The 24,289-nt window shown below is 44.8% G+C and overlaps 1 protein-coding gene across 1 annotated transcript; it reads left to right on the top strand.

The window, feature by feature from the left end:
• The first annotated feature begins 10,992 nt into the window (after window positions 1-10,992).
• On the top strand, window positions 10,993-15,925 carry LOC133253497 (double homeobox protein 4C-like). The gene is made up of 4 exons (XM_061427088.1): window positions 10,993-11,005; window positions 12,030-12,205; window positions 14,141-14,224; window positions 15,161-15,925. The coding sequence occupies exons 1-4, from the start codon at window positions 10,993-10,995 to the stop codon at window positions 15,923-15,925; spliced, it is 1,038 nt and encodes a 345-aa protein (XP_061283072.1).
• Window positions 15,926-24,289: the final 8,364 nt, after the last annotated feature.

Raw genomic sequence — 24,289 nt, 5'->3', positions numbered from 1 at the left:
CTTGCTGGTGGTCCAGTGGTTAAGAACCTGCCTTGCAGTACAGGGAACACGGGTTCAATCTGTGGTCCAGGAAGAGACCACATGCTATCTACAGAGGTCTGCTGGATCTAACCGTGTTTTAGTGTTGTTCTAGTCTTTTATTTCCTGGCTTTTCTTTTGCCTAGTTGTTTTATTATTGAAAGTGGGACATGATGTTTTCAACTTTTATTGTTGAATTATGTGTTGCTCCTTTCAGTTTTAAGTCTGGTTTCGTTTCACTGTAATATAGACGTCTATTGTTAAGTGAATATGTTTGTATAATCATTTTTCCTATTGGATTGTCCTATTTATTTCCTTAAATACCTCTATAAAGTGTCCTTTGTTTCCAGTAACAGTTTTTGTCTTAAAGTCTATGTTGACTCAAACCAGTATAACCACTTGACTCTCTTGGTTTCTATTTACATTCTGTATCTTTTCTCATCTTTTAACTTTCTAAAGAGACTCTCTTGTATACAGCTTATAATTGGATCATGTTTTTGGGAAAATCCATTCTGTCAATCTCTCTCTTTTGATTGGAATGCCTAATTCATTAGCATTTGTTGTAATGATTTCTGAAGTAGGATTTACATCTACTAATTGATATTTATTTTCCATGTCTTTTTCATTTCTCTGTTCCTCTATTATCAGCTTCTTTTGTATTAAGTAGATGTTTTCTAGTGTGTTCTGTTTCAATTCTCTTGTCATTTTGTTTACGATATTAAAAAATCTTTTTTCTTAATGTTTCTCTGGGTAGTAAAATTAGCATCTTAATTTAAAACAATCTAACATTTTGTTTTACCTTGCATGTGACTTGCAGGATCTTAGTTCCCCAACCTGTGCCCTCGGCAATGAAAGTGTGGAGTCCTAACCATTGGACAGCCAGGGAATTCCCAACAATCAATAATTTTAATTAATACTAAATTTCAGCCATGTGGAAAAACTTTGTTCCTATATAAGCTCTGTTCCTTCCCCTCTCCTTTATGTTGTTATTATTATACGAATCAATCTTTATACATACTGTGACCATCAATACAGATTTATAATTATTGTGTTATGCACTTGTCTTTTAAATCAAATAGGAAAAATATAATTACACAGAGCATTTATATTTATGTTGTCATTTCCACACTTACTTATGTAGTTATCTTTACTGATGCCATGTTGATTCAAGTTACTCTCAAGAGTCCTTTTATTTCAGCCCAAAGAACTCCTTTTAGAATTTGTTGTGGGGCAGATCTTAATTCCTCCTTCATTTGTGAAGTATAGTTATGCCAGATGTAGAATTCTTGGTTGACAGTTTCTATTTTCAGCACTTTCAGTGTCATCCCACTACCTTCTGGCAGTCCTGGTTTCTAGGGAGAAATTAGCACTTAATCCCATGGACAGGGGAGTCTGGCGGGCTACAGTCCATAGGGTTGCATAGAGTTGGGCATGACTGAATCGACAGCGTGAACACACATGAGGATCTCTTATAAGTAGTGAGCCACTCCTCTCCCTCTGCTTTCTTAGAGTCTCTTTTTCTTTGGCTTTCAGAATTTAACAGTGATCTCTTTCTCAGGAAACTGAAAGTCTTCTCTTAGTCCTAGGGAGCTTCGTGGGAGCTTAGGCTATTCTGTGCACTCACTTTCTGAGACAACTTTCGAGCCCCTTGGCTTGGATAGGGTTGGGGGAAACACATGAGAAACAGAGTATGAACTCTTGACTAGTTGCACAAAATGCAATTTGCAAGCCAGCAGCACTGTCAACCCCTGGGAGCTTGCTGTGATGTAGATGCCCAGCAGCACCCTAGACCTACTGAATCAGACTCTGTATTTTCAGTAAGGTCTCAAGATGACTCAGTGGTAAAGAATCTGCCTGACAGTGCAAGAGTTGCATGTTCAATTCTTAAGTCATGAAAATCCCCTAGAGAAGGAAATGGCAACCCACTTTAGTATTCTTGCCTGGAAAATCCTATGGACAGAGGAGGCTGGTGGGCTGCAGTCCATGGGGTTGCAAAGTCAGACATGACTGAGAAACTGAGCAAGATGACTCAAGTGCACTCGATAAATTCCTTTTTGTGAAGAGGAGAAATGCCTACTCCAGTGCCTGCAGTTCCCTCAGCGGAAGGAGGTGGCTGCTCTCATACACGACCTTTTGAAGATTGAACACACAGCAGCGAATGCTTTAAGATACTACTGGCAATCTTCCAGTTCCCCTCCATAGCTGCTTATCTCAGAAAATTCAGTATTTTCTCAAGTACTAAAGTGAATCAGTGGCTCTCTACCACTTTTTAACTTATTTATTTTTGGCTGTAATGGGTTTTGTTGCTGTGCACAGGTTTTCAGTGAACATGGGCTCTACAGCTCTCGGGCTTCAGTAGTTGTGGCACAGGGGCTCAGCTGCCCCAAGGCACGTGGAATCTTCCCAAACCAGGGATCAAACCCGTGTCCCCTGCATTGGCAGGCAGATTCTTAACACTGGACCAACAGGGAAGTCCTTTCCACCACTCTTCGCATCATCAAGCAGTAAGTCAATAAAGCTCTATGAGTGCCCATGGTGTGCTCTTCTAGGGAGAGGGCCATGGACCAAGGTTCCAACTTAGAGAAACTGCAGTTGCTCTTGGAACATTAACATGTAGAGGCCTAGTGCAGGGGATAAAACCAAAGTAGTTGCAGTGGATTTCTCAAAGTGCTCCTCATCAGCTGAAGACCACAACAATTGCTGAGTGTTTTTCTCTTCAAATGAGATACTGCTAGTATCCACTGAAGAGGGTTGCTCCAATGGTTTAGATCAGATCAGATCAGTCGCTCAGTCATGTCCGACTCTTTGCGACCCCATGAATCGCAGCATGCCAGGCCTCCGTGTCCATCACCAACTCCCGGAGTTCACTCAGACTCACGTCCATCGAGTCAGTGATGCCATCCAGCCATCTCATCCTCTGTCGTCCCCTTCTCCTCCTGCCCCCAAGCCCTCCCAGCATCAGAGTCTTTTCCAATGAGTCAACTCTTCGCATGAGGTGGCCAAAGTACTGGAGTTTCGGCTTTACCATCATTTCTTCCAAAGAAATCCCAGGGTTGATCTCCTTCAGAATGGACTGGTTGGATCTCCTTGCAGTCCAAGGGACTCTCAAGAGTCTTCTCCAACACCACAGTTCAAAAGCATCAATTCTTCGGCGCTCAGCCTTCTTCACAGTCCAACTCTCACATCCATACATGACCACAGGAAAAACCATAGCCTTGACTAGACGAACCTTTGTTGGCAAAGTAATGTCTCTGCTTTTGAATATGCTATCTAGGTTGGTCATAACCTTCCTTCCAAGGAGTAAGCGTCTTTTAATTTCATGGCTGCAGTCACCAATGGTTTAATGAGAGAATAATAAGTCATTAAGTCCTCAAAAAATGTTCATCATTATTAAGTCATTACAAGCATAGTGGGTTTTACCAGTGGTGTTGTGAGAATTACATGTGACGATACCTAGATTCAGAGAAGTTAAATCATAAGGTATTTAGGGACCCAGAATGTTGCATATAAGTGCTGGAGCATGAATTTGACTCCAAATGTTCTAAATCTTTGGGTGTTTTTTATTGTGTATGTGTGTGTATACAGTCTTTGTTAATTAAATTATTCTTCAGGACAAGAACAAAGATCATCCCCTGACAAAACTTAGGAACTATGTATGTGTGCTAAGTTGCTTCAGTCGTGTCCAACTCTTTGCAATGTTATGGACTATGGCCCGCCAGGCTCCTCTGTCCATGGGATTCTCCAGGCAACAATACTGGAGTGGGTTGCTGTGCCCTCCAGGGGATCTTCCCGACCCAGGGATCACACCCTTGTTGTATAGAACTTTACAGAACAGAGAACAACACTTTAGCTGAAGCCTGCCCGCTGACCTGCAAAGGGTGCCTGAGTGGACTCAACGAAGAAAAGTAAATCAGGCAGGGAAGGAAAAGTACCCATCTGAATAAAACTTCAGCTGCCATCAGGGCAAGTCCTGTGATGGTCACAGATTGAAGGCTCTGTTTTTGGAAGGTTCAAGTACAGCACAGGGGTTCCACGTGTCTTTATGGTTACATCCAGGCTGAGATGCTATTTGGTCAACGTAACTCAAATTCCTGGCCAGCCAAACTCCAGCAGCAAAGGCCCAAATTGAAGAACAAGTTCCTCTGGAAGTCATTCTTATTGGTGCTGAAGTGGTAGATGCCCCAAAGCCAGTCTCCCACTTTGTCTGGAATTTCGGTAGCTTCGTTCGCAGAGCCCGCAGAGGCCCCGCCAGCCCCACTGGAAGGCATAACAGCACCTTTGCCCAAATCTACTAAATCTTTTAATCCCAGATTTCTTTGTGGTTCTTTGTGCTACAAATCAGCTCCATCCTCTGCTGTCTTTTCCCTTAATTAGCCCTAGCACAGCTGAGTGCCCTGTAGTCATTTTTAATGAGTTAATCAAGGAAGACCTGAATCCTTTGCTTAGCCTAGAACTGACATGGCTAAAAGCCCCTGGAGTGCCCCAGGATATCATTCATAATCCTTTGTCTGCTCAGGCTGCTCTTTCTTCCCTGTGAGCTCTGAATCAGGGAAATTTCAGGCATAAAATAAGAGCATTAATTCATTGGTCCTCATATTTTTGAAGAAAATAAAATAGCTAATGTTTAATAAGCACATAACACATGCCAGAACCTACTGAAAGGCACTTTATATGAAAACCCAGTGAGGCAGCAAATTTAGTTACTTCTGTTGTTCACATAAGAAAAATGAAGTTTAGAGAGTTTTTCCAAGTCTTTCCATTTCAGGGAGCTAGGGAAGGGAGGAGCCAGATTCACAACAAAATCTATCTGACCTTCCCTGGTGGCTCAGAGGATAAAGAATCCGCCTCAGTGCAGGAGCTTCAGCTGGATCCCTGGGTTGGGAAGATTCCCTGAAGAAGGAAATGGCCACCTACTCCAGTATTCTTGCCTGGAGAATCCCATAGACAGAGGAGCCTGGTGGGCTACAGTCTATGGGGTCACACAGAGTCAGACATGACCAAGCGACTAACACTGATGTCACAGGGATTGGAAGGACAGGGAGATCGGGGGGTGGGGGAGAGGGGCAGAGAGACAAAATAAAAGTTGACAGAGTTCATTTTATTTTTTTAGTTATTATTATTTTTAAAATATTTATTTGGCTGGGCTGGGTCTTAGTTGTGGCATGCAGGGTCTTTAGTTGAAGCATGTGAACTCTTAGTTGTGGCTGTGGGATCTAGTTCCCTGACCAAGGATCAAACTCAGGTCCCCTGCATTGAGAACTTGGAATCTTAGCCAATGGACCACCAGGGGAGTCCCATGGAGTTCATTTTAGCCAAGTGTCGTCCTGAGGGTCTGAATCGTGAAGACATTCATGAACCGACTCTTTTTGACTCCCTCTCAATCACCCTCAATCTCCATCTCTCTCTCACACGCAATCTTTTTTTCCCCTTCGCTCTCTCTATTTCCATCTATTGCTGTTATGCTTTAAAAAAAAAAATTTGGCATGATTCTTGAAATACTAACCTCAAATAATCAACAAGTATTCACAACTCTGTTACAAAATCTGCCATTTCTTATGGGAAAACATTAATTTATGAGTGATGAGTGTCTGATACTCTTCAATTGAATAATAAACATAATCTGGGATAGACCAATTGTCAAATGTCTCTGGAGGTAAAGATAAACTTCCTTAAATTTTTTTTTAAATTTTTTCCCTGTTATTTTCTAACGCAGCAGTCCACAGTGTTTTTTGGCACAACTGGTTTTATGGAAGACAGTTTTTCCACAGACAAGTGTGAGGGTGAAGGGGGTGGGGTGGGGGTGGGGGAAGGGGTTGGGGATGGTTTCCAGATGATTCAAGTGCCTTACATTTATTGTGCACTTAATTTCTATTATTATCACATCAGCTCCACCTCAGATCATCAGGCAATAGAGCCCAGGGGTTGGGGGCCTCTGTGCTAAAGGAATCTGAAGCTTTGGCCTTCTCCCATGAGGAACGTGGAAGCTTCCTGAAGCCACAGAGGAATACTATTTGTCTTGTTCATAAATTATCTTTAGGATCTTGCCCATTATCTGGCACCTCATAGGTGCAGAGGGACTGCATAGCAATTAATGGCATAGACTCTTAATATAATGTGAGCCACATGGGTGATTTTAAATTTTATAATAACCACATTAAAAAGGTAAGAAGAAATGGGTGACATTGATTTTACTAACACATTTTATTTTGCCCAGTATGTAAAAAATGTTGTTTTGACTGTGTAAGGCATATAAAAATCACTGAGCTGATGAAACAAAATTGTTTTAAGGCAGGACAAGAAAAATTGAACCTAAAATTTTATCTGCTGTTTGAGTCACTCTTCTCTCCCCTTCATATGCATTGTGCATCTGCACTGTACACAGACAAGATCTCCTTAGAAGATCTAGAAGACACAGGAATGCCTGCTCACCAACAAGAAATTAACTAAAAACCCCAACAATTTTCTATCAGTGCCAGCAAGGTAACTCTTTAGGAGATAACATTCCTTTCTCAATTCTGTAAGGAGTCACGATGACTCACTACTTGCCTGTTAGATCATGTAAACTATCAATATGTTTCTCTTACGTATAACCCTTTGTCTCAAAAGTTTATATAACTGTGCTTTGACCTCTAATGGATCTTTGAGTTCTAATGGGTGGAACAGTCCTCAGTGCTTTCTGAGAGACTGTCTCCTGGGTTGTAATCCTCAGATTGGCTTGAATAAAATTTTCCATTTATTTCTTAGATTGGCTATTGAGTATTTTTTTTCTTGGACAGAGCTGTTTCACATCGTGTGTTTTGTGCTGAGTGTCCAAAATGCAGTGTGCCAGGGCTTCCCTGGATGTCCAGTACTTAAGACTCTAAGCTTCCACTGCAGGAAGCATGGGTTCAGTCTCTGGTTGAGAAATTAAGATCCTGCATGCCACACCATGGGGCAAAAAAAGAAAACAAACAAGCAAACAAAACAACCCCACAGTTCAGGGTGTGTTTTACAGTCACAGCACATCTCAGTTTGGACTTGCCACGTTCAGGTGCCCAGCGTGGCTCAGCCATGTATTGGTTATAAATGTGGCTCAGCCACTGTATTGGTTATAAACACCCTCAGAGCCTGTTTCAGAGGAGGAAAAAGGGCAGCAGTTTACTGCCCAAATTGTCTTGGATTCCAGGACTGTGCCTTTAAACGGACTTTTGGGCTTGGCCTCCACTCTTGAAGAAATGGGATGAGAGCAGTTATGGGGACCAATTAATACAAGGGCAGGGCTTGGCCCAGAGCAGAAATCCAGACCCTTTGAGCTTTGGATGCATCCTTTTGTGGCATTGAAACATTGGTCACCTTATTTCTGCTTTGATGCACACTTTCCTGTAATAATAACACTTGAATTTCTCCCATTCTAAAGTGTTTCTCCAAAAATCCATGTCCACACGTGTATTGAGCTCCCTCTGCTTCCCCGCAAATTCTCCATGGTTTCTCCACTCCTGCACCTCCTGTTCATCTCTCTCCTCCCTGCACAGAGCTTGACACTCACCATCCCCTGAAAGTGCAGTAGTCTTCTCAAATTTAGGAACAAGAAATGAAGTGAGAGGTTCAAGTGATAAAGAGGTGGTAGTGGCTCTTGGGCATTATGTGGGATAGCGTGGTGTGGAGTCTTGTTGGGTTGTTGTGGGGTCATTTGGGGTCTTTTTGGGGTGGCTGTTGGATCTTGTGGGGCTGAGGGGGAGTCTTGTGGGGTCTTATGGGGCTGTGGGTGGGTGGGGAAGTACAACTGCTTGGAGCTGATGTAGCTGTTCCCTGGTGAAGGAGTGGGAACTATCACACCCATAAGGTGGTTCCTTCTGCCCGAGGTGGACCCTCTGATGCTAAACTTTTTCAAACAGAGTACATCCTTCATGGACACACAGCTATGAAGATCACTTCTAACCAGAACTGGTGCCGATGGAGAGCCTTTCAGGATTGGAAGCATTCTGGGTTTTCGGTCTGCTACCCATCTCTGCAGGAGTGAGATGGGTCAGCAGAACCATCCTCAGAGCAGAATAGGAGGCCAGTGCCCATGTATTTCTGAGCTTCCTGGAATGCAGAGCAGAAAGCAGGTTTCTGAGATGGAATTCTCCATGGGAGACCATCAGAAAAGCTTCATATGGCATTTTGAGGTTGTCTTTTTGACAATATTCAACAATACTTTCCCCTCTACTTCTCAACACTTGGATCTTTCCAGGTTTGCTCTTGCTATTTAAATCTTTCAGCTCAGGACAGACTTTGGAGGAAATAATTTCGTTTTCTCTGAGGCAATGCCAAATTAATTGAACAAGTTGCAAATTAATCCGGCCAGAAGCAAAACAAAACAAATAAAAACTATGGAGCTTGAAAGAAAACACCGGATAGTGGTCAAAATGTGGTCAAAAGCCTTTGGTATGGATCACAACAAACTGTGGAAAATTGTTAAAAAGATGGGAATACCAGCCTCCTGATAAACCTTACCTGCCTCCTAAGAAACCTTATGCAGGTCAAGAAGTAACAGTCAGAACTGGACATGGAACAATGGACTGGTTCAAAATTGGGAAAGGAGTACTTGAAGGCTATATATTGTCACCCTGCTTATTTTTCATATTTGTAAAGAGAAAGTGTTAGTTGCTCAGTCATGCTGACTCTTTGTAACCCCATGGACTATAGCCCACCAGGCTCCTCTGTCCTTGGACTTCTATGAGCAATAATACTGGAGTGGGTAGCCATCCCCATCTCCAGAGGATCTTCCCAACCTAGGGATTGAACTGCATCTCCTGCATAGGTAGGAGGATTTTCAACACTGAGTCCCCAGGGAAGCTCATCATGGGAAATGCTGGGCTAGATGAATCACAAGCTGGAATCAAGACTGCTGGGAGAAATATGTGTGTGTGTTATGTGTGTGTTAGTCGCTCACAGTCGTGTCCGACTCTTTGTGACCCCACGGACTGTAGCCCACCAGGCTTCTCTGTCCATGGAATTCTCCAGGTAAGAATACTGGAGTGGATTGCCATTCCCTTCTCCAGAGGAACTTCCCAACCCAGGAATCGAACCCTGGTCTCCTGCATGGCAGGCAGATTCTTTACCGTTTATGATACCATTATGAGGCAGAAAGTGAAGAGGAACTTAAGAACTTGTTGATGAAGGTCAAAGAGGATAGTGAAAAAGCTGGCTTAAAACTCAGCATTCAAAAAACTAAGATCACGGCATCTGGTTGCATCACTTCATGGCAAATAGAAGGGGAAAAAGTGGAAACAGTGACAGGTTTTCTTTTCTTGGGCTTCCAAATAACTGCAGATGGTGACTGTAGCCATGAAATTAAAATAGGCTTGCTCCTTGGAAGGAAAACTATGACAAACGTAGGCAGTCCATTGAAAAGCAAAGACATCACTTTGCTGACAAAGCTCCGTCTAGTCAAAACTATGGTTTTTCCAGTAGTCATGTATGGATGTGAACTGGGGCTTCCCAGGTGGCACAGTGGTAAAGAATCTGCCTGTCAAGGCAGGATATGCAAGAGACACAGTTTTGATCTCTGGGTCAGGAATATCCCCTGGAGTAGAAAATGGCAACCCACTCCAGTATGCTTGTCTGGGAAATTCCATGGACAGAGGAACCTGGCAGGCTACAGTCCATAGCATCACAAAGTGTTGGACATGATTGAGTATACATCCACCCACATGGATGTGAGAGTTGGACCATAAAGAAAGCTGAGTGTCAAAGAGTTGATGCTTTCTAACTGCTGGAGAACACTCTTGAAGTCTCTTGGACTGCAAGGAGACCAAACCAGTCAATTCAATCCTGAAGGAATTCAACCCTGAATATTCACTGCAAAGACTGATGCTGAAACTGAAGCTACAATACTTTGACCACCTGATGTGAAGAGGTGGAAAAGACCCTAATGCTGAGAAAGACTGAGGGCAGGAGAAGAGGGGGCAGCAGAGGTTGAGGTGGTTATAAATAGCATCCGGACTCAATTGACATGAGTTTGAGCAAAATCCTGGAGATAGTGAAGGACAGGGAAGCCTGGCGTGCTGCAGTCCAAGGGGTTGCTAAGAGTAAGATGCGACTGAGTGATTGAACAACAGCAACAACAAAATGTGATCGTATCTAGTGCCCCACCCTGCTTGTTAATCACCACAACGAGATAAGCAAAAGGTCATACAGCTTCCCACCCCTTTCTCTCCTGGTACCTGCACCTTGGGGGCAGTTTGCAACTTATTTCCTTTCTATTTTCCTGGAATTATATTCTACTAAAATTCCCTTGAGATTTGCTCAGTCCATTGGAATTCAAGAAAAGTGGGCCCTGATATACAGCATAAATGTCTAAATCTTGACTCATGACCTTCTATGTATTAGATAGGCACAGCAGCAGCTTTTATAATAACAGTCCATTTCATGATTTAAAAAAATTTTTTTTCTTTATTTAAATGTTGATCAGAGGAAATGGATAAGGAAATTTCAGTAGCAAGTTCTGTAGTAACGGGGTAGGAAAGTGTGACTCAGTCTGGCCCTATGTTTGCTACTGGGGGACGTTTGCTGTTGGGCGACGCTTGCCGCACTGCACTTGGGTATATTGTGGGTGCAGAAGAGTTGCCTTTCATTCCTTAACTAATTCATCTGCCGTCATATCCCTTAAAACCAATCACCTTGATGACGCTGTGTGGTCTGGTCTACGCTATTCTGCGACGGGGTGGGGGCAATCTCCAATCAGGTTTCCTAAATCCTGACCCAGTGCTCAATGTCTCAGTAGCTGCGCAAAGTCCGGGAGTTGAACGCACCGGAACTAGTGCTCTTCCGAGAGCGCCTGGCCACTCCCAGAACTACTTTTAGAGAAGATTGCATTAAGGGAGGGGGCCTTGGAAGGTGTTTAAAAGGGGCTTGACTGGGTGGGTCCCTCCAGTGCCTCTACCGGACTCCAGGAGAGAGGGAGGCAGTTCTCACTGAAGTTCCTTGCTCGTCTGGAGGCCCATCCTCACCATGTCTTCGGAGGGTAAGTCCTTGGGACGAGGGCTATTGTGACTAATGCGGAGAGTCTGGGCTGTGGGGTATCGGCAGGGCTCACCTGGAGTGATTTGAAGTTTTCTGTTTACTGTGCCATTTAGTGCTGAGACTTAGAAAGGGGGGAAGGCTAACTAGACCAGGCCCTGAAAAAGCCTCCTTAGAGAAGGAGCTCAAGATGGTAGTAGGAGCTCAAGATGGTAGTAGACACCCATCATGGTACTTTTTTTTTTTCCCCCCTTAAATTCAGAAATGTGCAAAGTTCACTTTGCAGGATGCAGCGGTTCTAGATTGCTTTGAGGAGGGCCTAAAGGGGGAAGGGAGCCTAACTTCTCCAGAACCTGATATTTTGCCCATTTTTCATCAGAGAGTGAATTTGGTTTAGAACTGAGTCAGTAGTGAGCCCAGTTCTAATGCACTTGGGAGCCCAAAGCTAAAATTGAGGACTGAGGAGCTTGCCCTAGTTACAAGCAGAAATGCAAATATTAATGTGTATGATTCCACGATATTTGGTTTTTCTCAGATGAGATTTCTTCGTTTAAATTTTTGACATCTCCTAATAGCTGTATATTTTGAGTCCTCTCATAGGTGGTGGGTACATATTAGTGGGGGTCTTGACAGACACATCTGGGCATTCCCAGGCCAGTGTCTGGACCTGTGCATTGTGTTGTCATTATAGTTTATATGGCAGATGCCCCAAGAATTGTTTGGGGTGCACTGACATCTTTGGTATCGGTAGGATGTGCAGGTGGAATCCCTGAGTTGGGAGCTGAGGGAGAGTCGGTATTTCATGGGATTCCTCAGAGGGTGCCAGGCCAGGAGCAGAATCCCAGGAGTGGGCTTGCGAGAGCTCTGCAAGGGGGCCTAAGCTTCCTGCCCAGAAACAAAATTCCTTCTCTTTGGGAGGCTGCAGATTGAGCAAGTCTCAGTTCTCACACACAGATCCCGGGGTTACAAGTGAACCGAAATGTGAGGCCTGAGGCTGAAGTCTGTTTCTTGTTCTGGATCTGTTCTAGAGTCTTTTTCTGGACCTGCTCCAGAGTCTCAAGAAGGCCAGAGGCGCAGGAGAACCAAGTACGACAAAAATCAGTCCAAGATTCTTTTTGAGGCTTTCAAAAGTGACGCTTACCCCGATATTAATGTCAGAATGGCTCTGGCTGAGCGAATCAAGGTTCCTGAGCCAAGAATCCAGGTAAAAATGTAAATCCTTGACAGGAGGGTGGGGCTGGGTGAGGGACCAGCCCACGTATTAACTGCCTGTTTTTAATACTGGTTTAAAAAGCCCTGCTTTGAGTAAATCCTCTTAGTATTGCTGTGAGGTAGACATTATCCCCATTTATAGGAAAATAAAGGTTAGAGGTTAGTAATTTAGGTTACTACTCTGGCAAGGGGTAGAGTCTAAACTGGCTTCTCTGGGTTCTGTCAAATATTTACCATGTTAGAAATTGAAAACTGAGAATTTACAAAAAGGGAAAAAAAGAAATTGAAACCGAGAAATCTCAAAATATTCACTAATTCAGTAAAAATAACCATAATAAACCTGTGCTGCAGTCCATGACGTCGCAGAGTCTTAGCGACTGGACAACAATAAACTGGTTACATTACTTGTTAACTTTTGGTATTTTTTAAGAAAAGCAACCATAGTCTCAAAACCTGAACACTGTCTTAGAAGAATGGCAGAACAAGACTCAGAAGCTGGTTTCTCAGTTCTTTGCATTCCCTTTGCTATACCAGCTCTCTGGGCCTCTGGGAATCACAGAGAGAATATAGGAAGAGAGGAAAAGAGCAGAGGCAAATTACATCTGGGTGTTGTAAAGAAAATGGTTTTGATTTCACAGGGACCCCCCAAAGGGGGTTGGAGGTCCCAGGGATCTTGGATCTTTTGGATCTCTGGGTCACAGCCTTGGGGGCACACTGTAGTCTCTCTGATTGCTCCTCCAGGAAGTCTACTTGGATGAGTCTGGGTCCAGCCTGGGAATTTAAGTAACACCCCCTCCTCTGCCCTCTAGGTGATTGAAGTGTGAGGTCAAGTCTGAAAACTGCTGCTGCTGCTCTTAATGAAATTCAGGTCTTTGAGGGCGGAGCTGGAATATACACAGGCTGTTTAGAAAGCCTCCCAGGTGATTCTGATGTGTAGCTAGGATTGAAATCTCTGTTCTTGACCAGTGGTTTTCAGTCCTAGATTAACGTCTCCTGCACTGGCAGGCAGATTCTTTACCACTAGTGCTATCTGGGAAGCCCAAACACCAATGCAGGAGACGTTAAGAGACTAAGAGACTTGGGTTCGATCCCTGGGTTGGGAAGATCCCCTGGAGAAGGGAATGGCAAACCACTTCAATATTTTTGCCTGGAGAATCCTATGGACAGAGGAGCCTGGCGGGCTACGGTCCATAGGGTCACACAGAGTTGTACATTACTGAAGCGACTTAGCAGGCAGGCAGGTACAACTTCACGACCACTTATGGGCAGAAGCACTGGGTTCAGAAGTTCAGTAAAAGGTTCTGGGGTTCCGTTTATACTTCAGGTAGCATCTGGAGCCAGATGGGAAACCTTGAAGTTCAAAAGCTCAGCTATGGGACATCCCTCTGGGGGCACCTGGTAGACACCCTATTAGGGCCAGAGAGTGAAAGTCGATTAGTCATGTCCAGCTCTTTGCCACCCAGTGCCTGCCAGACTCTTTTGTCCATAGGATTTCCCAAAGGGACAATAATGGAGTGGATTGCCATTCCCTTCTCCAGGGGATCTTTCCTTTCCATGGATTGAGCCCAGGTCTCTTACGTTGCAGGCAGATTCTTTACCATCTGAACCACCTGGGAAACCCAATTAGGGGCCAGAGAGACTGGGAAAGTTTCCTGGTTAGAGATCAGCTTAGCATTTGCAAAGGCCAGGGTGTGGGGGAAGAAGCCAGCATCCTGTGCCTACCTGGAGGTGGGCTTGCCTTGGGGCCAGGGTGTGTATAGGAGAGTGCAGGGTTGGAATTTTGGGAATGTCCCTCTTCCCTCACCCCTCTGCTGTAAGTTTGGGCCTTTATCCTGCAGTTTCCCTGGGGGAGTTGTTTTCCCTAAGGGAAAAGAAAATGTGTGGGAATTGTCAGTGAAGTTCCTTTATTGTTCTGTTCCATCTTCAGGGCTTGCCCAGTGGCTGGGCCTATAAAGAGGCCACTGTTGTGGTCCTGGAGGGCAAAGGGGAGGCCTGGCAGAACTGGACCAGGGTCAGGGGTGAAGAGGAGCCTCCAGGAGAAGGAGTAGCCCTAGGGGAGGTGGAACCGCATCTCAAATCTAGAGGAGGCAGAGAGGAGGCCTGCCTGGGAATGGGAAGAGAAGAGGACTCCCAGTGTCAGGCAAAGGAGAGGAGGTGGGACTAATAAGTGTCTTGCTCCCAGGCCTCACCTATCCAAGGTGAGGTCCTGAAAGGACCCACAGAGGAACTGACACTGAACTAGGGGGCTTGGGGTGAAAAGGGGTTTTACTCAGAGGGGTTCTGTCTTATAAACTAAAAAATGATTACCACTGTACAGCTTACGTAACACCTCATTCTGTCACATAGTTAACATTTCTTTATGATAAGAGCATTAAATATCTATCTGCTTTCTTAGCAACTTAGCAACATGCTGTAATTAGATCTCCAGAACTTGTTAATCTTATGACCTGAGAGTTGGTACCCTTTGACCAGCATCTGTCCAGTCCCGTCGGCCCCGCCCCCCGGCCTCCCCCGCCATGGGAGGAGGCTTCTTTTAAAGATAATCTTGATAAGAAGGGGTGAGTTGCAGTTGGCAGAGAAGAGCAGAGCCAGGAGTGAAAGTGAAAGCACAGTGAAAGTGCCGACAAGGATTGGAAAGTAGAATGGGAGAGAAAGGGTGTGTCGCTATGGCGGCCTCCACACAGCGTCCTGGGTTGTGGGACGCATGCGCACATGATGCCTTGGGGAGCTTTGCCCGGATGGTTAAGGTTGGGCCACACCTTGAATGGTTTGAATCAGCTTACCACGAATTTTACTTTTATTCTGAATTCTACCTTAAGTCACATGCTCCTTGGTGGTGATAATTATGGGACTGGGCTTAATTGGAAAATGTCTTTTTGTCTCACCATCCCTGTAACTCGGTGTCTCTTCTTTCTCCATCTCCCTCCCCCTATCCCCGCCCCTCTAGGTGTGGTTTCAGAACAGAAGAGCTCGAGATCCTCGATCTCGCAAGAACACAAAGGAAAAGGCACGCCCCCCGGTTCCAGAACCCATTCATGGAAGAGTTGGCGCCCCAGTTCCAAGACCCAGTCAGGGTGGACTCTGTGCCCCCAACTGCCCTTGCCAGCAGTGTCTTCTGGCGGCCCAGAAGAATGCCAGTTTATTTTCCTCGAAGCCAGGGAATGCTTCTGATCAAGCTGATTTTGGTGGGTATGTTGGTAACCCGAGCATGAATATGGCCTCGCATAACCTGCCAACTGCAGCTGATGAGCCTTCCGGAGACCTGCGCTACTCTTTCTCCTCGAGCTTCAGCCTCCACTATTTCTCCTCAGGCTTCAACCCCAAAATTCTCAATGCTTCCCAACAGTCCTCTCCACAACTGGAAGCTGGCTGTGCAGAGACTTATGTGGGGGACCCCGAACAGTTCCTGGCTCAAGGGGATGAGCCCCCGCAGGGATACGGGCAATGTCCCCCCTCTGGTGAACAGCAGCCATGGTGGAACTGGCAGCCTTCGCCTGCTCCGAAGCCAGAGATGGAATTCGAGCAGCCACTGTCCCAGAGCCTGGAGGCCGCTGTGCCTCCGTGGTCCTGTTGGTCACTTCCACCTACTCTAGCCTCTTCACCTCCTCAATCCCCTCTACCCCAGGAGCTGTGTTCCCATACTGCTTCTTCTCAGCCCTTTCCAAAGAAGGCACGTGCCAATATGAGGAACCTGTTCCATCCCTACCTCTGAGAAAGGACCTTGGTGGGAGGCCCTAGGCACCCCAGCCCTCAGCCATTGCAGCTCTGGGAACAGCACTTAAACTCCTGCTACAACGAAACAGTGGACATAACCTAAGCAAGTGTGAGTCAGGTCACAGATGAAATCAGCTAGGGCTCATCTATACTTTTTAATAGTATGCAAAATTGAAAAAGGATTTGAAGATTTGTGTATTTGTGCTGGAGAGATATAGACATATTTCTAATGAAATGCAGTTGTCAAGATGGAAGGGCATAAAGTGCAGGGGATATGGGCAGGCAGAGGACCTAAGGGGTTTCCTTAGATGGGAGGAAAAGGGATCTTTGGAAGTCCATCTGTCCTGGCTTTTTATCAATATGAATCAATATGATTCACTTGATCAATATGAAGCACTTAAATGTTCTGTAAACCTTAGAAGGGATTGAGGGGTAGGGTGAGGGCTGATTTGTAGAAATAAACTCAATACTCACAGAATGGGATTCACTGTGGCTATTTCTGTGGCCTGGAATGGATCCTCCCTCTTCTCCATGTGCACACTGCCCATTTCCCTTGTCCAGCCAAGTGTGTCTTCCCTCTGGACTTTGAACACATCCCTGCTCCTGGGCAAACAATTTCCTGAAAGCAAGTCCTCCTCCCAACTCATTGTGTATGGCCAAATGCAAACCCCAGTGTAGAATGAATGGGTTTGAGTAGAGAGAGAAGTTGGAAGGTGAATGCAAAATGCATCTCTTCTTTTCAGTTCACACAGTGTAGCCTGGGTCCCTCTGGTACCTACTCATCCATGCCAAGAGGGAGAGGGTGGGAAGCACACCTATGTGGAGGAAATCTGCTTAGCCAGGGGGACTGAACCCTCAAGGTTGGAGAAATTATATAAAGATGCTTCTTGTTCATGTGGCAGACTACCTTCAAGGTTACAGAGTAGCAAAACTTAGCTTTACTCAGTTTATAAATAAGGATCTGGTGTACATCAGAGCTGAACACCAGCAGCCTTAAATTGCTCTGCGCAGTCTGACTTTAAGGAAAACTAGGTGATGAGCACACCCACTCCAGTACTCTTGCCTGGAAAATCCCAAGGATGGAGGAGCCTGGTGGGCTACAGTCCATGTGGTCGCTAAGAGTCAGACACAACTGAGCGACTTCACTTTCACTTTTCACTTTCATGCATTGGAGAAGGAGATGGCAACCCACTCCAGTGTTCTTGCCTGGAGAATCCCAGGGACAGGGGAGCCTAGTGGGCTGCCATCTATGGGGTTGCACAGAGTCGGACACGACTGAAGTGATTTAGCAGCAGCAGCAGCATCAGGGGTTGAGCGCAGGCTGCTGGAATGTCCAATTACATATTTCACCTTCCTTGCTTCCTTGCCATTCTGTGAAGTTAAAGTACCAACACACAGACTGCCAGGAAGGCCTCATGGCCTGAAAAATCTTAAGTTGGATCTACATTGTCAGCACCTTGGGTTTTGACTCCAGACTACTCAGGTTTCATCAGTAGACATCTTTCTAGCCTCAAACCCCCATCCTTCACCCCCATTTTTCTTCCCAAATGGCAGTACCAGGTGAAGAGGGAACGAGAGTACCACCAGATCCTGCTGGAGGGCAGAACACCAGGCTACCCTGTGCCCACGGAGGGTGTCAGGAAACTGCTCCTGTGTGTCTTCATGAGGGGATATGCTGAGTTTCCCAGGTCTGGGGCCCAAAGAGACAGAAGCAGAGCTGCATGGTAGGAGACTGGATGGCTGTCTTCTGTTCAAATGGAGCAGAAGGCTTGGCTGAACTCTGACCTTTATAAGGCTTCTCTCTGGTTCCCTGTCTTTCTGCCCCTATAGTGCCTTACAATGTGTGAAATCCACATTGGAATGGATTAATAAACATTAATTAACCCTTATATTTATCAAGCTGTAGTAAAGAGAGAAGACACTGACTCACGAACTATTTACTCATATATACCATGGCAAAGCTGGCCATGGAATCTGTATATGCTGATTGGTGAGTGATGGTCTTTCTCTGAAATTAGACTTCAGCATTTCCAAGTTTCTTGTAGGTGGAAAAGAAATAAAAGATGCTGTCTCTTGCTTTTTGTCTCTAGTTTTCTTACATTCTTTGCAGGAAATTTATCCTCAACAAGGGCAAGTTCTTGGGAATTCCTTGGAGGCCCATTTTTTTAGGATTCAGTGCTTTAACTTCCCAGGCCTGGGTTCAATTTCTAGTTAGGGTACTAAAATCCAGCAAGTAACACAGCATGGCCAAAACAAAACCAAAAGCAAAACAAAACAACTGAAAAAACAAAAACAAATGAACAACATGGACAAGGTCTTTGTTTTTGTTGAGTCACTAAGTCGTGTCTGACTCTTTGAGACCCCATGAACTGTAGCATGCCAGACTCCTCTATCCTCCACTATCTCCTGGAGTGTGCTCAAATTCATGTCCATTGAGTCAGTGAAGCTATTTAACCATCTCATCCTCTGCTGCCTTTTTGCTTTCAGCCTTTCCTAGCATCAGGGTCTTTTCTAATCAGTCAGCTCTTCACATCAGGTGGCCAAAGTATTGGAACTTTAGCAAGATCTTTAAGAAATCAGTATTTGGAAGGAAATGATTTAGGATATATAACCAGGGATATATAACTATGCTCCTGGTCTTCTCAGATGCTGCTGCTGCTGCTAAGTCGCTTCAGTCGTGTCCAACTCTGTGCGACCCCATAGATGGCAGCCCACCAGCCTCCGCCATCCCTGGGATTCTCCAGGCAAGAACACTGGAGTGGGTTGCCATTTCCTTCTCCAATGTATGAAATGAAAAGTGAAAGTGAAGTTGCTCAGTCGTGTCCAACTCTAGTGACCCCATGGACTGCAGCCTACCAGGCTCCTTCATCCATGGGATTTTCTAGGCAAGAGTACTGGAGTGGGGTGCCATTGCCTTCTCCGCTTCTCAGATGAGAACTCCGTATCTCCCTTCCTTTCCCCAGGCTCTTGGGTGCTTGCTAAGCAGCTGATCAGAGAAAGCCTGAGGAATAAGGGCAGAGCCTGAGGTAAAACTGAGGTTCAGTTCTGGCCCCACACTCCCTAGATATAGGGCCTGGGCAACATTTCTTCTCTTAGAGCCTAGTTTTCTTAATTACCAGGCAACATATGAATGCCTCTCAGGCTAAGATAATGGTTCCAAGCATGAAAATAAACACAGAAAAGAGACTGCTCTGCCATTAATACAAGATAGTTACCATGGACAAAACTCAAAATGCAAATGACATGTTGGAGGAAAAAGTAAGAGCATATATAGTGGCAGGGAAATTAATAAAGTCAGATAACAATGAATGATACCTCTCAAAATAAAAGTGAAAGTCATTCTAAATTAAAAAAAAAAAAAAAGCAAAACTAAAAATAGAATTGCCATGGTTTCCTGCAGTACCACTCCTGGGCATATGTCCAAAGAAAACTTGCACCTCTATGTTCATAGCAGCACTATTTACAATGGCTAAGACATGGGAGCAACTTAAATGTCCATCAATAGAGGAATAAATAAAGAAGATGTGGGGACTTCCCTGGTGATCTAGTAGCCAAGACTGTGCACATAATGCAGGGGCCCAGATTTGATCCTTGGTGAGGGAACTGGGTCCCACATGCCACAACTAAGAGTTCTCATGCTGCAACTAAGACCTGGTGTAGCCAAATAAATAAATATTTTTTTTAAAAAAAGATGTGGTACACATATATAATGGAATACTGTGCTGCTGCTGCTAAGTCACTTCAATCATGTCTGACTCTGTGCAACCCCATAGACGGCAGCCCACCAGGCTCCCCCATCCCTGGGATTCTCCAGGCAAGAACACTGGAGTGGGTTGCCATTTCCTTCTCCAATGCATGAAAGTGAAAAGTGAAAGTGAAGTCGCTCAGTCGTGTCCGACTCTTCGTGACCCCATGGACTGCAGCCTACCAGGCTCCTCCATCCATGGGATTTTCCAGGCAAGAGTACTGGAGTGGGGTGCCATTGCCTTCTCTGATAATGGAATACTAGTATTTACTTAGTCATAAAAAAGTATGTGTGTGTGTCTGTGTGTGTGTGTGTTAGTTGCTTAAGTCGTTTCTGACTCTTTGCAATCCCATAGACTGCAGCCCACCAGGCCCCTCCATCCATGGGAATCCCCAGGCAAGAGTCCTGGAGTGGATTGCCATTTCCTTCTCCAAAAAAGAATGAAGTAATGCTATTTGCAGCAACATGGATGGGCTTCAGTTCAGTTCAGTTCAGTTGCTCAGTCGTATCCGACTCTTTGCGACCCCATGAATTGCAGCACACCAGGCCTCCCTGTCCATCACCAACTCCTGGAGTCCATCGAGTCAGTGATGCCATCCAGCCATCTTCATCCTCTGTCGTCCCCTTCTCCTCCTGCCCCCAATCCCTCCCAGCATCAGAGTCTTTTCCAATGAGTCAACTCTTCGCATGAAGTGGCCAAAGTACTGGAGTTTCAGCTTCAGCAGCATTCTTTCCAAAGAAATCCCAGGGCTGATCTCCTTCAGAATGGACTGGTTGGATCTCCTTGCAGTCCAAGGGACTCTCAAGAGTCTTCTCCAACACCACAATTCAAAAGCATCAATTCTTTGGCACTCAGCTTTCTTGCAGTCCAACTCTCACATCCATACATGACCACAGGAAAAACTATAGCCTTGACTAGACGAACCTTTGTTGGCAAAGTAATGTCTCTGCTTTTGAATATGCTATCTAGGTTGGTCATAACTTTCCTTCCAAGGAGTAAGCGTCTTTTAATTTCATGGCTGCAATCACCATCTGCAGTGATTTTGGAGCCCAAAAAAATAAAGTCTGACACTGTTTCCACTGTTTCCCCATCTATTTGCCATGAAGTGATGGGACCAGATGCCATGATCTTTGTTTTCTGAATGTTGACTTTTAAGCCAACTTCTGGTTGGGCTTAGAGATTATCATACTAAGTGAAGTAAATCAGAAAGACAAATACCATAATGATATCATCCATGTGGAATCTAAAATACGATATGTTGGGGTCCTTTAATGGACTGGAACCTGGTGGTCCAGAGTTGACAATAAGAAAGTAAAAGAGAGAGAGGCTGATATTCCCTGGTTTACACAGAAAACCAATAAAGCCCTTGACACAGGGCTTGTGTTGCTCATGAAGGCACGGGGCACCCTCTCAATGGGGTGAAGTATGCCTTCTGGAGAGTGTCTTAGAAGCCCTGGCAGGAGAGTGAACACGATGGGTTTCTACACTTCAGAGAATTAGCCAGGAAGAGAGAGGAAGAAAGACACGGGGACCCAAGATCTGATGGAGCAAAGGCGTTTTACTCAATGTAGAGTGGGTATATATACTGTCTTACAAGATAGCTTTGTTCAGCAAAGATAAATCTCAAAAGTCCAGGCTTACAAATTATCAGGGAAACATAAGGCAATCCATATCAAAGAGAGAGGGTTGTAAATAATCACTTTTACTGTATAGTTCGTAAAAAGGAAGAGGGTCATAAATAGTTACTTATCACCGTATGGAAAAACTAACGAAGGAAATGCATGCAGTCCTCAGCCCCGGGAGTGGTTTGCCACTCCTCTTAATTCCTGAATATTCAGGAACAGAGGACTCATGACAGATCCAAAACAGCACACAGGAAGCCTCCTGTTAAAGGCTTCCTGACAATGATGCAAATGGGAATTCCTTGGTTTGGTGGTTAAGACTTGGTGCTTTCACTGCCCTGGGCTTGCATTTGCTCCCTCATCAGAGAACTAAGATCCCACAAGTTGTGGTGTGGCATGGCCAAAACAGAAGAGCTTAGCTATGAAAGAAGCAGACTCACGTAGAGAACAAACCTGTGGTTGCCAAGGGGAAGTGGGGTGGTAGGCAGCGGATGGAGAGTGTGGGATTAGCAGATACAAACTGTAAATATAGAATGAATAAACGACAAAGCCCTACTGTATAGCACAGGGAACTACATTCAATATCCTGTGATAAACCATAATAGGAAAGAATATGAAAAAAAAAATATATATATACATATAACTGAATCCCTTTGCTGTACAGGAGAAACTAACACAACATTGTAAATCAATTATACTTCAATAAAACAATTTTTTAAAAAGCAACACAAATTAGTGAAATGCTATATTTTACCTATTATATTGGATTAAAAATGAAAATATTTGCCATATATGGTCAAATATTTAAGGATATGCATAATAGAGCTTTGTTTATAATAGTAAAAATTAAAGGAATGAAAATATAGAAAGGTTAATTATATGGATCTTCTAGTACATGAACTATTATGAACTCATTTCAGTGTCCTAAATGAAATGTTTTCAACATCTGAGCTAGAACCATTTAGTTAATTAAATCCCCTATTTTACAGGGGAAGAATCTGAGCAGATAATTAGCCAAGTCCCAGTCTTTCTCCAATTTACCAAATCCCTTCAGCTAATTATAAATTCCTTTAAAGGCACATCAGTACTGTTCAGATAAATCATATGAAACTTCTAAATACCATTGGTCCTGGTTTGGTTCAGTGTGCATTATGTGTGTGCAGGTTCGCTCAGTAGCTCAGTCATGTTTGACTTGTTGGGACCCCATAGACTGTAGCCCACCAGGCTCCTCTGTCCAAGGGATTTTTCCAGCAAGAATACTGGAGTGGGTTGCCATTTCCTCCTCCAGAGGATCTTCCTGACCTAGGGATTGAATTTGAGTCTCCTACATCTCCTGGATTGGCCAGCAGATTCTTTACCATTGAGCCACCTGGGAAGCCCCTCAGTACACACTGGGGATGGCCAAAGACATTTGCTGAGAAATGGCTTCTTTGGGTTCTGTGGGCCAAACAAGACCAAGGGTACCTCTCTCTCTTACACCTAGGAAACACTCAGCCCCTAGAACACATTTCACTTTTGGGAATTTCCTCTTATCTTTGCATCTTTGCGGCAGCACTTCATTGCCTTTCAGGCCCGCTTCCTGGACAGTGGGCGAGGATGACAGAGCAAAGGTAGGCGGTTGGAGGCCTGGGGCTCACACCTGCATTTGTTTCCAAGGAAGACAAGAAAGGGAAAAGAAAAGAATGTGAAAACTGACCCCTAAGAAACTGACCCAAGAAACTAAGCTGTGGGGACTACAGGTTTTCTGGGGAACATACATGACAGCTGAGAGTGGTAAACACAACCCTGTAACTCCATCTGAAGTCTTAGTTTTGCATTCTGAGTCTGCCAAGTGAGACAATCTCATGAATATAGAAAACCGTTCCTGCTTACCTCACAAAGTAGAGTGTTTGAAAGAAGCTTGTGATGTAGTAAGTGCTATGTAAATGTGGGACACCTGTGACTTTGTGTGGTGGGCTGGAAATGCCAGTTCAGGATTTTCAGAATGTTTGCAGACAACTGAGAAGTCAGCAAATAAAGAGTGAAGAAATATTTGCCCATAGACACAATAGCTCTCCATTTCAGAGTTCTTTCCAAGAGCTAATCCCAACCTTTTCTATCTGCTAAACCCAGACTGAAAATACATATTCTCCTTGAAGTGTTTCCTTGTTTCTGATTTCTCAACTTCTTGGAGACCTCTCATCTGCCTGCTTCCTTTCCTCCATTCCTGGGAATCCAGATACCTCCATGGGTTTGACCTGGAGAAGCAAGTAGAGTGTCCTCCCTGTTCCTGGCTTTCAAGATCTTTCCTTCATTCCTTTATTTCTTTGTCTTACAACAAAGTTCCCCACCTCACCTTCTCCCCTCACCCTTATCTCTGAGTTAAGGCTCATGCTCATGGGATTATCGGCGAAGGCGATGGCACCCCACTCCAGTACTCTTGCCTGGAAAATCCCATGGATGGACGAGCCTGGTAGGCTGCAGTCCATGGGGTCGCTAAGAGTTGGACACTCTGAGTGACTTCACTTTCACTTTTCACTTTCATGCATTGGAGAAGGAATGGCAACCCACTCCAGTGTTCTTGCCTGGAGAATCCCAGGGACAGGGGAGCCTGGTGGGCTGCCGTCTATGGGGTCGCATAGAGTCAGACACGACTGAAGTGACTTAGCAGCAGCAGCAGCAGCATGGGATTATAATTGCCATCATCTCTTCTCATTTCCACGGCTTCCCCAGTGGCTCAGTGGTAAAGAATCCATCTGTCAATGCAGGAGACTCCAGAGATTGTGGGTTCAATCCCCGGGTGGGGAAGATCCCTTTGAGGAGGAAATGGTAACCCGCTCCAATATTCTTGCCTGGAGAATCCCAAGGGAAAAGAAGCCTGGCAGGCTACACACAGTCCATAAGATCACAAAGAGTCAGACACGACTGAGCAGCTGAGCACACACTTCTCATTCCCAGAGATAGTGGGGAAGGGAAGCTGGAATGGACGGATGATCAAAGCCATTGTTGTTCAGT

Source organism: Bos javanicus, chromosome 8, assembly GCF_032452875.1.
Source record: "Bos javanicus breed banteng chromosome 8, ARS-OSU_banteng_1.0, whole genome shotgun sequence".
NCBI lineage: Eukaryota > Metazoa > Chordata > Mammalia > Artiodactyla > Bovidae > Bos > Bos javanicus.
Note: the sequence above shows the minus strand (reverse complement) of the source record. Positions and strands in the feature narration are given on the sequence as shown.

Excerpts from the sequence above, each read along its gene's own strand:
- LOC133253497 (XM_061427088.1), top strand. Across the intron at positions 12,206-14,140 it reads TTCCTGAGCCAAGAATCCAG|GGCTTGCCCAGTGGCTGGGC; the intron begins GTAAAAATGTAA and ends TTCCATCTTCAG. Across the intron at positions 14,225-15,160 it reads CCTGGCAGAACTGGACCAGG|GTGTGGTTTCAGAACAGAAG; the intron begins GTCAGGGGTGAA and ends CCGCCCCTCTAG.